This window comes from Hemiscyllium ocellatum, chromosome 7, assembly GCF_020745735.1.
Source record: "Hemiscyllium ocellatum isolate sHemOce1 chromosome 7, sHemOce1.pat.X.cur, whole genome shotgun sequence".
In the NCBI taxonomy this organism is placed as follows: Eukaryota; Metazoa; Chordata; class Chondrichthyes; order Orectolobiformes; family Hemiscylliidae; genus Hemiscyllium; species Hemiscyllium ocellatum.
This window is the reverse complement of record NC_083407.1, coordinates 49358074-49374725: the sequence shown is the minus strand read 5'-3', so window position 1 is coordinate 49374725 and position 16652 is coordinate 49358074. Positions and strand designations below refer to the sequence as shown.

At 41.7% G+C, this 16652-nt stretch overlaps 1 protein-coding gene across 2 annotated transcripts in view; it reads left to right on the top strand.

Annotated features, from left to right (window-relative positions):
• The window catches only part of galnt3 (UDP-N-acetyl-alpha-D-galactosamine:polypeptide N-acetylgalactosaminyltransferase 3 (GalNAc-T3)), a 52852-nt gene that overhangs the window by 14279 nt on the left and 21921 nt on the right, over positions 1–16652 (top strand). For both annotated transcript variants that reach the window (XM_060827870.1, XM_060827871.1), the window contains exon 6: positions 5592–5709. In XM_060827870.1, coding sequence (XP_060683853.1) covers positions 5592–5709 — 118 coding nt within the window. The remainder of the gene's footprint in view (positions 1–5591; positions 5710–16652) is intronic.

Genomic DNA, 16652 nt, shown 5'->3' with positions numbered 1-16652 from the left:
AAAATACGATAAAGGAGATGCAGTAGGTTGATGGAACAGCAATGAGTAGGAAAATAGTTTAATTAAAATGTAATCTTTATTGTATAACAAATGTGTAGAATGCTGGTTGTGGGAAGAGGCTCAACCACCGAGAGCCACCCTCATCCTCCTGTTGCTGACTCTCTGCCCCTCAACGCCATTACCACAAACACTCACCTCTGGCCTGGAACCCAGCAAGGATATTGACATTGGGTGTGCGCCTTCTTCACAGCTTCTGCAATAGCATTTCATAGAGCTGCCAGCCCTCAGGATGGGACTTCCACTACTAGAGTCCTTCATGCTGTGGAAGGCACATCATAGGCCTGTCAAGTGCTTGAATGGAGTGACATTTAATTGGTCATCTTGAAATGAGTTGATATTGGGCCATCTCTAGCGCTCTCAGGCCAACACTTTGCATTCCTTTTGACTAAGGGCTTTTGCCCGAAACGTCGATTTCACTGCACTTTGGATGTGCCTGAACTGCTGTGCTCTTCCAGCACCACTAATCCAGAATCTGGTTTCCAGCATCTGCAGTCATTGTTTTTACCTATGCAAAATATTGCCTTATATGCGGCTCATAATTCACCACCACCACTTTGCCAAATGGTCTCAATTCTGCTAAGTTGTTTGTTTCATTGGTTTTCTTAAACAAGGCTTCAATTATCTTTCCCAGCCAATACTGCCCTTCCAATTCAAATACATTTTCAAATATCTGGTGGTCTGGTGTGTCCTGTATAACTGGGAAGTTATGTAAGTGTAGTTCTTGCCATTAAGATCTTTTGCAAGCATCTTAGATGGTGAAAGGGAGAAGAAACATGATCGAAACATGTACAGTTCATCATACCTGATCGTGAAATTTGTAAAGTCATCCTGAATGATTACAGCAACTCTTGAGTAGGAGCCATATCAATGTCTGATGGGTTCCTGTGTTATGCATTACCTTTGAGGAGAAAGTGAGGACTGCAGATGCTAGAGATCAGAGCTGAAAATGTGTTGCTGGAAAAGCGCAGCAGGTCAGGCAGCATCCAAGGAGCAGGAGAATCGACGTTTTTGGCATGAGCCCTTCTTCAGGAATGAGGAAATTCCTGAAGAAGGGCTCATGCCTGAAACATCAATTCTCCTGTTCCTTGGATGCTGCCTGACCTGTGCTTTTCCAGCAACACATTTTCAGCTCAGTTATGCATTACCTTGTCCTGCAAGAGGGAGGAATGAGCTCAAATGAGATGGTTGCAGTATATTTGTAATGTTTTGTCTAAACTGAATAGCTAAAAATACACAATAGGTGTGAGACTTGCAGCAGTCCATAAACATGTGAGAAATTGAATTTCTGAATGTTGTGAGAGTGTTTGATTGCTGAACAACAGGCAGTGGATCACAAAGGTCTCAGATTATATAATTCTGGTTCAGGTTTCAACTTCCACCATACTCTAGGTGAAAAACATTTCCTGATTTCCTTTCTAATTCTTTAGTGAATGCGTTTAAGAACTTGGTTGAAGTGCAATCCCTTTGCTATCAGAAATCTATTTTTCCTTATCTATTTTAACTGGGCCCCTCACTCAGGGTTCTAACACTGAGGGAGAATAGATACCCACACCCTGTAAGTATTGGCTGCTCAAACTACCCAACATGAGTCAGACCCAGTCAGGTGGAATCCTGTCAGCAGTTTCCAGCTCCTTCTTGAAGACTGATACTGGAGGCAGTCCGGAGAAGGCGCACACTGCTGATCCCAGGGATTATGGAGAGACTGTCTTTTATAAGGAAAAGTTTAGTAGATTGGGTCATTGCTTCAAACTCTTCGAATTCCATCCCTGAGGACATTGTGGGTCTATCTCCAGCACATGGACTACACCATCTTCTCAAGGGGCAACTAAGGACAATAGTAAATGCTGGCCCAGCCAGTAACACCCACACTTCTATGCGATATTACTCAGTAGTGCTATCACCAGGAGCTCCAAGATTGCCTTGTGCAGTCTTTGTGCCTTCTCTGAAGAGTTGGTCATGACCCAGGCAAAGCAGCTCATGAGCAGGAAAGATCTCTGTGTCCTGCCCTGAGCCAGCCATATCCGGCTAGTGGGATCCAACAAGCTGAGTGTGGCAGGGTACATGGTAGGTGCATGTGCGGAAGCTATCATCTCCTGGAGAAGTGGTATCTGTCCTGTATTTGGGAATTTCTCTTTCCTGCCAAGCTGAAAGCAACTACAATACCCAAACGTTAGCTCCATTCTGCACTGCACTGACACTTGCAGAATTGATTCACAGTCTGTGCCTTTGTCTTCCTCATTGTCTCCCTCCATCCCTCTATCCCCTTTTTGTTTGTCTGAAACAATTTTGAAGCCCTCTACTGCCAAGTGAGTCTGAGTTTGTCTCATCCACAAACTGCTTCGTCCTGCTTTAAAAAAAAAGTTTTGTTTATTTTTTTCTATATTCTCTGTGATGTAATGTCTACTTTAAAATCATTTTTAGAGTTGGATTTTGAATTAGACATGTGGGATGGGGGAAGTGCTGGTCTCATGGTGTTCTCACTGGACTGTTAACCCAGAGATCCAGAAACTTCTGGGGACCAGGGTTCAGATAGCACCATGGCATATTGGAATTTGAATTCAATAAATATTGGAATTAAGAATCTAATGATGACAGTTATTGATTTTTGGGAAAAACCCATCTGCTTCACTAATGTCCTTAAGGGAAGGAAATTACCATCCTTACCTGGTCTGGCCTACATGTGACTCCAGACCCACAGCAATGTGCTTGATTCTCAATTGCCCTCTGGGCAATTTAGCATGGACATTAAACACTGGTCTGGATAGTGATGCCTTAATCCCGTGAATGAATAATGGAAGTGGTGGTTGGGTGGGTGGGGTGTGGGGGGGAGAGAAAGGGTTGAGTGTGTGAGTGAGAGATTTAAGGGGTTTAATGATTTAAGTTGTAAGGCTTTCTGAAGCCATGATTTGTTTAAAAAAAACAAGGCTCTGAGAGTGAGAAATACTATGAGAAGGCTAATAGAATTTGTTTACATTTCCAATTTTAAGTTTACACTGGGACAGTTTGTAAGAGTATCCAAAGTAAGCAGTATATTGCATTGGGTTTCAGTCACAAAGATCCAGAATTTTCCTTTGGCTTTGAGGTAAAACTATCACATGAAAGTTTTTGGTTCCAGTTCAGTATTGGCAGAAATCCTGGTTGAAGCTAGACCTCTAAAACAGTTTCTCATTAAGAAATGAGATAGTTTAAACCTGTGTTTTAAGAAAAAAAATGATTACTTCAGTGTAATGATCCTCTTTTTGGCTTGAAAGCTCAGGATGAGAGTACCATATCCACTGTTGACCATCGCACTAAATAACATTATATTTTCATGAACAACAGAGAATGGGGCTGAACATTAGTTATGATTGTTTTGCCCCTTTTAGACTGAAACATAAAGGTACTGTTTGATTTATTCCTTTTTTTAAAATCCTTTTAACTCCTGTCCCTCCAATAAGGCAGGCTGAAATGTGTTCTGTTTTTCGGATTCCAATTAGTGAAATAAGCACATGTAAAATTTTGAAATTAAATAAAAGGCGACATGTATTATCAGTGATCAAAATATGGGTCATTACTTTGCAACTCCACTCTCTCTCTTGCTTGAAGATGGGAGAAAATATTTTAAATTACAAAGTTTATTAAATGTAGAGGTATTAAAAACGTTGACTTGGGTTGGTTTCAAATCCCTCGTGGTTGGTATCCAATAGTGGTTTCCTCGATGAACGAAGCCCAACAGTATTTCTCTTTGCAGGAAAAGTGTAAGCTGCTTTCAAGCCAGCAATCTGGCAAATGTAGTGGAAGGACTGACTGCCAACTCAGGCTGGAATCTTGCTTTCCCTCTGGAGGTCAAACAGTGATTGATTTAAAATCCCAAAATTGTATATTCAAACTATTGGCAAGCTCTGATTTCAGTCACATAAGGACAGGCATTTTAAATACTAATGACCCATATTGGTGGTGGGCTACTTGAAATATTAAGTTAAAAATGTACCTGAGTCCATGGAAAGTACTGAGATGACAAGTTGGCAAAGCTTACCTGACCTTTCCAGCAATCTGCTTGTTCATAGTATCTGGAGTTAATGTTCAGGACTCCCCAGGGCTGTTCCTAAGATCTGCTCCACTACTTCTGCTGGTCAGTCCTCCCAGTGGTACAGAATATAACGAAGAATAGCAATGGAGGAATCTGGAATGCAAATTGCAAGATATGATTCAGTAGGAATGATGGTGTCAGGCTGTTGTATCAGGTGTATGCTAGCGTTTCTTGCTGATAAGAAAAACAATGGCCAGACAACATGCTCTGAAGAAGACTACAAACTCTAATGTCCTTTTTACTTGTTTTATTACACTATATACTTCAAATAATACATAATTTTACACAGATATTAGCGATTCATAGAGATGATCAGTCTTGGCTGTGAAAGCATCTGCAGTCACCAGTTCCTTTCCTATGTTTGACAAAACTGGAGATTATCTTAGTTACAAAAAACCAAATTAACATTTTGTACAGCAATTGTCAGCAAAATAAATATTAATTCTTTAGTTCCTGGTATGATAATGTAAAATGCCAGTTTAAATAATCACATTCAGCAAATAAGGATATTTCATCCTATGAATCATTTACTTTGCTGTCTTTTGCTTGTAATCTGGCACCTTGCCTATTAATAAAGCTTAAAGTAATTTTAGCTATACTACTGTAACTTACACTAAGTTAACCTTAATTATATTCTTGTCCTCAATTTTTGGATGCCAGCAATCTGTGGACAGTTCTTTTAATTTTAATACAAGTCTTTATTGATGAGGTGGACTTGGCAGGGTGTGTTTTTGGCATTCTTAATACCTTGACTGATGCTGGGTGACCTCTGGCTTCATTCTTGTTCAACTCTGTCATGACTAGCTACACTGAATGGCTTGCAAAATGATTCCAGATGGCTGCTGAGAACAAACCATGCTATTGTAGATCTGGAGTCACACTTAGGCCAGACTAGATAAGGATGATAGATTTCCTTTCCTAAAGAGAGTTTAGTTGATCAGTTGAGTATGGATGACAATTAGGTAGTTTTATTAATATTAATATTATTATTATTTTTTTATTCACATGTTTTAGATTCTTATTTATTACATTTATGTTCCGCAGGAACTATGAGTAAGTTTGTACTCTCTTTGGAGCATTCGTCCAGTCATCTGGATGATTAGTTCTGCAATGTTACTGCTTTGCTACTGTTCCTTTTTATGTCATCTCCCAACTGATTCATCTGCATGGCAAATGATGTGTAATATTATATCAAAATATTTCTCTTTAAGTCATTTGGGTGTACGATCATGACAGGGAATATGGCAGTTCAAAGAGAACGGCAACCTGCATTTTTCACAGAAATGCTGCCTTAATTAGTTATTTATAGCCTATGCAATCATAATGATTCTCAGTTCACAACAAAGAAACTAGACATTTTTATTGACCTTTTCCTTTGCAATAAAAACTAAGAATTTCAGCAAAATAAGCTTCATGTCTCAAAGGAAACCTAATATATTGTACTTATAATTTAATTTTGCAGGTCGCCAACATTTGCTGGTGGACTGTTTGCTATCTCTAAACAATATTTTGAATTCATAGGCAGTTATGATGACCAGATGGAAATTTGGGGTGGTGAAAATATAGAAATGTCTTTCAGGGTAAGTTCTAGTGCTTTTTTCTTTTGTTTTTGTTGTTAATATTATTTATGTAAACTTCATTCTGATTTTATTCCAGATTAAAAGCTTCACTAATTTTTAATCTATCAACATACTGTCATTTTAAAACAAGTGATTTTTAAAAATCAGTTTGCTGACATTTGTGTTATAGAGTCATAGAGATGTACATCATGGAAACAGACACTTCAGTCCAACTTGTCCATGCCAACCAGATATCCCAATCCAATCTAGTCCCCCTGCCATATCTCTCCAAACACTTCATATGCCCATCCAAATGCCTTATAAATGTTGCAATTGTACCAGCCTTCACCACTTCCTCTGGCAGCTCATTGCATACACATACCACCCCCTGTGTGAAAAAGTTGCCCTTTAGGTCTCTTTCATATCTTCCCCTCTCTCACCCTAAACCTATGCCCTTTAGTTCTGAACTCCCCCATCCCAGAGAAGATACTTTGTCTATTTATCCTATCCATGCCCCTCATAATTTTATAAACCTCTACAAGGTTACCCCTCAGCCTCTGCTCCAGGGAAAACAGCCCCAGCATATTCAACCTCTCTCCAAAGCTCGAATCCTCCAACCCTGGCAACATCCTTGTAAATCTTTTCTGAACCCTTTCAGGTTTCACAACATCTTTCCGACAGGAAGGAGACCAGAATTAATGCAATATTCCAACAGTGGCCTAACCAATGTCCTGTGCAGCTGCAATATAATCTCCCAACTCTTGTACTCGATACTCTGACCAATAAAGGAAAGCATACCAAAAACTTTCTTCAGTATCCTTCTTACCTGCGACTCCACTTTCAAGGAGCTATGAACCTGCACTCCAAGGTCTCTTTGTTCAGCAACACTCCCTAGGACCTTACCATTAAATGTATACGTACTGCTAAGGTTTGCTTTTCCAAAATGCAGCACCTCGCATTTATCTAAATTAAACTCCATCTGCCACTTCTCAACCCATTGGCCCATCTGATCAAGATCCCATTGCAATCTGAAGTAACCTTTTTCACTTTCTACTACACCTCCAATTTTAGTGTCATCTGCAAACTTGCTAACTATACCTCTTATGCTCACATACAATTCACTTATATAAATGATGAAAAGTAGTGGACCCAGCACTGATCCTTGTGGCACTCCACTGGTCACAGGCATCCAGTCTGAAAAACAACCCTCCACCACCACCACCACCACCATTACCCTCTATCTTCTACCTTTTTGAGTCAGTTCTGTATCCAAGTGGCTAGTTCTCCCTGTATTCCATGAGATCTAATCTTGCTAACCAGACTCCTATGGGGAACCTTGTCGAATGCCTTTTTGAAGTCCATTTCAACCACTTCAACCACTCTGCCCTTTTCAATCCACTGTTACTACTCCAAAAAAACTCAATCAAGTTTGTGGGACATGATTTCCCACACATAAAGCTATGTTGACTCTCCCTAATCGGTCCTTGCCTTTCCAAATACATGTACATCCTGTCCCTCAGGATTCCCTCCAACAACTTGCCCACAACTGAAGTCAGGCTCACTGGTCTATAGTTTCCTGGCTTATCCTTACCACCTTTCTTAAACAGTAGCACCACATTAGCCAACCTTCAGTCTTCCAGCACCTCACCTGTGACTATTGATGCAAATATTTCAGCAAAAGACCCAGGAATCACTTCCCAGCTTCCCACAGAGTTCTTGGGTCCACCTGATCAGGTCCTGGGGATTTATCCACTTTTATATGTTCCAAGACATTCAGCAATTCCTCCTCTGTAATATGGACATTTTCCAAGATGTCACCATCTATCTCCCTGCATTCTATATCTCCCATGTCCTTTTCGACAGTAAATACTGATGCAAAATACTCGTTTAGTATCTTCCCCCATCTTCTGCAGCTCCACACAAGGGCCCCCTTGCTGACCCTTTTGCTTTAATGTATTTGTAAAAACCATTTTGGCTTCTCCTTAACCCTATTTGCCAAAGCTATCTCATGTCCCCGTTTGCCCTCCTGATTTTACTCTTAGCCAGTTGCATTTTCAAGTTGTGTTTAGGCTGTACTGGATTTTTCTAATATCATTTATTAATGGTACCATGTTTAGTTAGTAATAATTGAAATTTGAGCAAGGTAAGATGGCCACACTGAGCATCTCACTAGCAAGTGGATGATTTGCACAGCTACCCAATTAAACACAAAAATGTCAACCATCTAAGTCATCTGATTAATTTGGAAATAAAAATGAATACTTGAATGACTTGAATTTTTATCATGCTTTCCAAGACCACAGGAGGTCTCAAAATACTACACAGCCAATAAATACTTTTGAAAGTGTACTCAAATGTTATGTAGGAAATGCAGAGGTTTATTTTAATTATGGACCTTCTTCATTTATTTTGGTTTGTACAGTCTGCATTTTTTTCCACAAGGATGGAAAAGCAGAAATGCACAACAACTTTCAAAGCAATCAGTAAAATTGATTACAGGTATACTTGCAAAATACGATTGTTAAGAAGGCTTTTGAAAACATTGAAGGTTGGTAGCTAAGTTAATGATTGAAAGACCATTCTATATTGCAAAGGTAACGGTGTAAAACTTACCAATAATGTTGTGAAGGGAAGGTAAAATAGTCAGTAAATCAAACTTTGGGAGAATAAAAGATGCAAGTTCAGGATTTGGAATGGATAACATTTCATGTAGGTTAGTTTGTGAGTATTGAGGTTTTTTGAAAATAGAAGTTGATTAATGAAATATTTTTTGGATGTGGGCACCCAGTACAGATTGAGAGGACAGCAGAATGGAGTAAATTGGATAGGTAAACTAAGCTATTTTGTGGGTGAACAGCTTTGGAGTTAGATGGCAGTGTTGGACAAGGCTGATGTTCACATAGGCTGGTGATTGAGGAAACTTAGAAGCTAAAGGTGTGGGTACTAGTTTATTATTTGTTTAGGGCGGGAATAGGGTAGAGCCATGATGTTATAGAAACTGAAGTAGATGGATTAGTTCCTGTTCAGGTGTGGCTTCTGAAATGCACCATAGAGTGAGATGATATGAAGAAGTTGCACAATATTTGATTCTGTGTCACTGAAGAGCCAGGATCAGAATTGATTCCTAGTTATTGCTTATATTTTCTGAGAGGAATTGAGAAAAGAGATTTTGATACTTTTTGCTGATAACTTTTAGTGTACTGATTTTATTAGGATTTAATGTCAAACCCAGTGAGGGGAATTGATGCCAATTTGTGAAAATATGGTTTTGTAAGTATTTTTTATATGTAATATTATCATTTCAAGTATTTTCTAACTTTAATCTAACGTGTGACTATTAATTTCAGTTTAACAGCAATCCAGTTTGTTTGCATATGGATATCATGCTATTTAAAAACCCACCAAACTTTTATGTAATACTTGTACATAATTAGTTATTAGTGAGTTTTGAGAAGATTTGTAGCTTAGGTTGAGGTTTTGGATGTAGGTTTGCTCGCTGAGCTGGAAGGTTCATTTCCAGACATTTCGTCACCCTGCTAGGTAACATCTACACTGGGCCTCAGGCGAAGCACTGCTGAAAATTCCTGCTTTCTGTTTATATGTTTTGGGTTTCTTTGGGTTGGTGATGTCATTTCCTGTGGTGATATTTCCTGTGGTGAAGTCACTTCTTGTTCCTTTTCTTATGGGGTGGTAGATGGGGTCTAATTCGATATGTTTGTTGATTAAAGACCCTATACAGGCAACAAACAAAACTAATGTCACATACAATATACCGTGCAAGGACTGTAACAAACACTACATTGGACAAACAGGCAGAAAACTAGCCACCAGGATATATGAACACCAACTAGCCACAAAAAAAAGACCCCCCTCTCACTAGTATCCTTACATATGGATGATGAAGGACACCACTTCAACTGGGACAACAATCCATCTAAGGACAAGCCAGACAAAGACATGCATGAGGATTCCTAGAAGCTTGGCATTCCAACCGGAACTCTATCAACAAAGACATTGAGTTAGCCACCATCTACAACACCCTAAGAAAATGAACAGGAAGTGACTTCACCACAGGAAATATCATCACCACAGGAAATATCATCACCAACCCAAACATAGAAAGCAGGAATTTTCAGCAGTGCTTCGCCTGAGGCCCACTGAAGATGTTACCTAGCAGGGTGACGAAATGTCTGGAAATGAACCTTCCAGCTCAGCGAGCAAACCTACATCCATAATTAGTTGTACTAAGTGTCTGGGCTAAAATAAACATTTTGAGTTATAACAGAAGGACATGCTTCTTATGATCTGAGGTAAGATGGCGTATAATTCCTTTTTGACAGAAGTGGGTACTGCAGATGCTGGAGATTAGAGTCCAGATGTGTGGTGCTAGAAAAGCACAGCAGGTCAGGCAGCATCCGAGGAGCAGGAAAATTTACGTTACCGACAAAAGCCCTGAGAGGCTTTTGTCCCGAAACATAGACTTTCCTGCTTCTCGGATGCTGATTGACCTGCTGTGCTTTTCCAGCACCACTCTAATCTTGATTATAATTCCTTTTATGGCCAAAGGTCACATGCAGTGATAGAGTGATGGCATATGCATATGTCCTAAAGGTATACTGACATCTCGTGCGAGCCAATACAACAATGCCCCCACTTTTTACTTCCAACATGAAATACCTATTCCAAATAGGTGTATGCTTGATTATACTAAGACCAAGTTTACAAGGCTTGCATTTCCAACTTGAGTATAATGCGTCAGAAGTTTGACCATTCATGCTGATATGTTGATTATATACCTGTTCGGAGAGAGGTGTGTTGTTCCTAGTTGCACTTGTTTAGATGTCTTACTGCTAGTTGCTTTCATTTTATTTTTGCATGTTCATTGGTGTTCTTCTTCATTTTGTGTGTGTGCATGATTTATTGTGCCAAACATTATTCTACCATAATGTTTGGATATTTTAGAAACCTTTGCTGGTATCCAAGTGTTTCTAACTGGCATTCTTTGCCCAGTTCAATTTTGGTAGTTCTCCATTGATTTGCAGCGTTTCCATGCAAAACCATTGCAAAAGTTTTGCATTGTCGCTAAAATGATTATGTCCAATATGCAGCAGATAATCCAGCCCATACAAAAGCAGATATATTCCTATTGACCTGCACATTGATGTTCTTGACTACATAACTGAAGATATTCTTTAGCCACAGCCATTACAAAGAGTTACAATTAGCAACTGCTCAAGATGAGCAACTGCAAGAAGAGTGAAAAATTTATCCAGGGATAGCTTGAGAGTATCAAAGAATGTGATAAAATTATTTCATTTTGTCTGTACAGGAAAAAAATGGTATTTGCAAATCAGTTCAAGAATAGACAAGTTCTCATATTAAAAGCATTACACATATGTCTACATTACATCAGTGACGCTAGGATATTGAATATACAAAATAGCAAGCACATAGGTCTATGTACTGGCTAGACATGAATCAGGAAATTCAATGGCTTGTGAATGCATGAGACATCCTGTACCTATTAACCTAGGCAGTGGAGGAAGCTTCTACATAAAAATGATGTTCCATCTCTTCATTGGACAAAAGTAGTAACAGCTGAAAATGTGTTGCTGGTTAAAGCACAGCAGGTCAGGCAGCATCTAAGGAACAGGAAATTCGACGTTTCGGGCCAGAGCCCTTCATCAGGAATGAGGAGAGTGTGCCAGGCAGGGTAAGATAAAAGGTAGGGAGGAGGGACTTGGGGGAGGGGCTATGGAGATGTGATAGGTGGAAGGAGGTCAAGGTGAGGGTGATAGGCTGGAGTGGGGTGGGAACGGGAAGGTCAGGAAGAAGATTGCAGGTTAGGAGGGCGGTGCTGAGTTCGAGGGAACTGACTGAGACAAGGTGGGGGGAGGGAAAATGAGGAAACTGGAGAAATCTGAGTTCATTCCTTGTGGTTGGAGGGTTCCCAGGCGGAAGATGAGGCGCTCTTCCTCCAACCGTCGTGTTGTCATGTTCTGCCGATGGAGGAGTCCAAGGACCTGCATGTCCTCGGTGGAGTGGGAGGGAGAGTTAGTGTTGAGCCACGGGGTGGTTGGGTTGGTTGGTCTGGGCGTCCCAGAGGTGTTCCCCGAAGCGTTCCGCAAGTAGGCGGCCCGTCTCCCCAATATAGAGGAGGCCACATCGGGTGCAGCAGATGCAATAGATGATGTGTGTGGAGGCGCAGGTGAATTTGTGGCGGATATGGAAGGATCCCTTGGAGCCGCATGGGCCCCAGCTATGCCTGTCTCTTCGTAGGATATGTGGAACAGTCCATCTTCCGCAACTACACTGGCACCACCCCCCACCTTTTCCTCCGCTACATCGATGACTGTATCGGCGCTGCCTCGTGCTTCCATGAGGAGGTTGAACAGTTCATCAACTTTACCAACACCTTCCATCCCGACCTCAAATTCACCTGGACTGTCTCAGACTCCTCCCTCCCCTTCCTAGACCTTTCCATTTCTATCTCGGGCGACCGACTCAACACAGACATCTACTATAAACCGACTGACTCCCACAGCTACCTGGACTCACCTCCTCCCACCCTGCCCCCTGTAAAAACGCCATCCCATATTCCCAATTCCTTCGTCTCCGCCGCATCTGCTCCCAGGAGGCCCAGATTCCCCCCAGACGTGATCGACGATGCCCTCCACCGCATCTCCACTTCCCGCTACTCCGCCCTTGAGCCCCGCCCCTCCAACCGCCACCAAGACAGAACCCCACTGGTTCTCACCTACCACCCCACCAACCTCCGTATACAGCGTATCATCCACCGTCATTTCCGCCACCTCCAAACGGACCCCACCACCAGTGATATATTTCCCTCCCCTCTCCTATCAGCGTTCCGCAAAGACCACTCCCTTCGTGACTCCCTCGTCAGGTCCACACCCCCCACCAACCCAACCTCCACTCCCGGCACCTTCCCCTGCAACCGCAGGAAATGTAAAACTTGCACCCACACCTCCTTCCTTACTTCTCTCCAAGGCCCCAAGGGATCCTTCCATATCCGCCACAAATTCACCTGCACCTCCATACACATCATCTATTGCATCCGCTGCACCCGATATGGCCTCCTCTATATTGGGGAGACGGGCCGCCTACTTGCGGAACGCTTCAGGGAACACCTCTGGGACGCCCAGGCCAACCAACCCAACCACCCCGTGGCTCAACACTTTAACTCTCCCTCCCACTCCACCGAGGACATGCAGGTCCTTGGACTCCTCCATCGGTAGAACATAACAACACGACAATTAGAGGAAGAGCGCCTCATCTTCCGCCTGGGAACCCTCCAACCACAAGGGATGAACTCAGATTTCTCCAGTTTCCTCATTTCCCCTCCCCCCACCTTGTCTCAGTCGGTTCCCTTGAACTCAGCACTGTCCTCCTAACCTGCAATCTTCTTCCTGACCTCTCCGCCCCCACCCCACTCCAGCCTATCACCCTCACCTTGACCTCCTTCCACCTATCACATCTCCATAGCCCCTCCCCCAAGTCCCTCCTCCCTACCTTTTATCTTACCCTGCCTGGCACACTCTCCTCATTCCTGATGAAGGGCTTTGGCCAGAAACGCCAAATTTCCTGTTCCTTGGATGCTGCCTGACCTGCTGTGCTTTAACCAGCAACACATTTTCAGCTCTGATCTCCAGCATCTGCGGACCTCACTTTTTACTCGAAAGTAGTAACAGGTGTAATGTCAGTATTTGTTTTGAAAAAAATGAATTACTACTTTAAAATTTTCCATTGTTTGATTTAATAAAACCATGAGCATTATTTTTAATTATTCAGTGCCTTGGATCAGAGTTTCACACAACAGATCACAGTATACAAGCGAAGCATTTCAAGGCATGTGTATTAAATATCCCACTATCCATTCTCAAACTGTCTAGCAGAGGAATGGTACATGGTATTAAATCAATGATCAAGTATATATATGATGTCTTATGCTTTATTTCTGCTATGTAGTCATAAAGTAAGAATTTAACATAAAACAAAATTATGATTTTGGATAGAAAGTTTTATATTCACTTATTGAGTCAGGGATAAAAATGTTGACTTTGTATGGTATTGTCCATTTACAAATGCCATGCTGGAGGTGCTGAATGGATTTCATTTGTAAATGCAACTACTTAGTTCTCTATAGTGGTTCTGTTCACCGAGCTGGAAGTTTTTGTTGCAAACGTTTCGTCCCCTGGCTAGGAGACATCATCAGTGCTCTGGAGCCTCCTGTGAAGCGCTTCTTTGATGTTTCTTCCGGTATTTATAGTGGTCTGTCCTTGCCGCTTCCGGGTGTCAGTTTCAGCTGTCCGCTGTAGTGGTTGGTATATTGGGTCCAGGTCGATGTGTTTGTTGATGGAGTTTGTGGATGAATGCCATGCCTCTAGGAATTCCCTGGCTGTTCTCTGTCTGGCTTGCCCTATGATAGTAGTGTTTTCCCAGTCTAATTCATGTTGCTTGTTGTCTGCGTGTGTGGCTACTAGGGATAGCTGGTCGTGTCATTTCATGGCTAGTTGGTGTTCATGTATGCGGATTGTTAGCTGTCTTCCTAGGGATTCTAGGAATTCCTAGAGGCATGGCATTCATCCACAAACTCCATCAACAAACACATCGACCTGGACCCAATATACCAACCACTACAGCGGACAGCTGAAACTGACACCTGGAAGCGGCAAGGACAGACCACTATAAATACCGGAAGAAGCATCAAAGAAGCGCTTCACAGGAGGCTCCAGAGCACTGATGATGTCTCCTAGCCAGGGGACGAAACGTTTGCAACAAAAACTTCCAGCTTGGCGAACAGAACCACTACAACAAGCACCCGAGCCACAAATCTTCGCACATGCTTTGAATACTTAGTTCTCTAAATTGTGCCAACATAAGTTGAAGTTATATAACTAATACCTGAGTTAATCATTTCAATGTTTTGAATATTATCCAATTCAAAGAACATATAACAGCGCAGTACAGGTCCTTCGGGCCTCATTGGTTCCATAGGTTGGTGTAACAATTTGAAGCCTGTCTGTCCTACACTATTCCATTTTCACCCATATGTTTTTCCAATGACCATTTCAATGCCCTTTAAAGTTGGCGAGTCTACTACTGTTGTAGGCAGTGCATTCCATACACCACTTACTGAGTAAAAGAAAATTACCTTCTGACATCTCTCCTATATCTCTCACCCCTCAACTTAAAGCTATGTCCCTTTGTGCTAGCCATCACCGTCCAAGGGGGGGAAAACGCTCTCACTGCCCACCCTATCTAACCCTCTGATTATCTTATGTCTCTATTAAGTCACATCTCAACCTCCTCTCTAATGAGGATACCCTCAAATCCCTAAGCCTTTCCTCATAAGACCTTACCTCCAAACCAGGCAACATCCTAGTAAATCTCCTCTGCATCCTTTCCAATACTTCCACATCCTTCGTATAATGCGGTGACCAGGACTGTACGTAATGTTCCAAGTGAGGCCTCACCAGAGTTTGTACAGCTACAGTATTACCTTTGTGGCTCTGAAACTCAATCCCTCTATCAATAAAAGCTAACATATCGTACACCTTCTTAACAATCCTAAGAACCTAGGTGGCAACTTTGAGGGATCTATGTACATGGACACAGAGATCTCTCTGCTTATCTACTCTACCAACAATCTTACCATTAGCCAAGTACTCTTTCTTTTATTCCTGTTGCTCCTTCCAAAGAGAACCACCTCACACTTTTCCACATTAAACTGCATTTGCCACCTCTTGGCTCATCTCTGCAGCTTATCTATGTCCCTCTGTAACTGCAACATCCTTCAGCACTGTCCACAACTCCATTGACCTTAGTATCATCCACAAATTTACTAATCCATCCTTCTATGCCCTCATCTAAGCCCTTTATAAAAATTACAAACCGCAGTGGCCCCAAAACAGATCCTTGCGGTACCATTAGTAACTGAACTCCAGGATGAACATTTTCCAATTGTCTTCTTTCAGCTCGCCAATTTCTGATCCAAACTGCTAAATCACCCTCGATCCCATGCCTCTGTATTTTGTGCAATAGCTTACTATAGGACACCTGATCAATTGCCTTTCTTGCATACCACAGCAACCACTTTTCCCTCAACCACCTATTTGGTGACCTTCTCAAAGAACTCAATAAGGTTTGTGAGGCACAACTAACCCCTCTCAAAACCGTGTTGACTATCCCTACTCAACTTATTACTTACTAGATGATTACAAATCCTATCTCTTATAATATTTTCAACACTTTTCCCACACCTAAGTAAGGCTCACTCGTCTATAATTACCAGGGTTGTCTCTATTCCCCTTCTTGAAAAAGGGGACAACATTTGCAATCCTCCAATCTTCTGACACTATTCCTGTAGACAATAATGGCATAAAATCAGAGCCAAAGGCTCTGCTAACCCTTCCCTTGCTTTCCAGGAAATCCTGAGTTAAATTCCATACAGACCAGGGGACTTATCTATTTTCACACTTGCCGGACTTGCTAACACCACCTTGTGTTGTTGAACCTCAATCCAGTTTAGTCTACTAGCTTATATCTCATGTATTCTCCTCAACAACATTGTCTTTTTCCAGTGTGAATACTGTTGAAAAAATACTAATTTAGCACTTCCCCTATCTCCTTGGACTCCAAGTACAACTTCCCACTACTGTCCTTGATTGGCCCTAATCTTTCTCTAGTCATTCTTTTATTCCTGATATACCTATAGAAACTTCTTATGGTTTTCCTTGATCCTATCTGCCAATACTTTCTCATGCCCCCTCCTGGTTCTCCTTAGCTCTCTCTTTCGGTCTTTCCTGGCTAACTTATAACTCTCAAGCACTCTAACTGAGCATTCACATCTCATCCTAACACAAGCCTTTTTCTTCCTCATGTTTGTCTTAAATTTGTGAAGTTACAGAAGAACAACTATTAAAATAAAATGTTCAAATTGACTT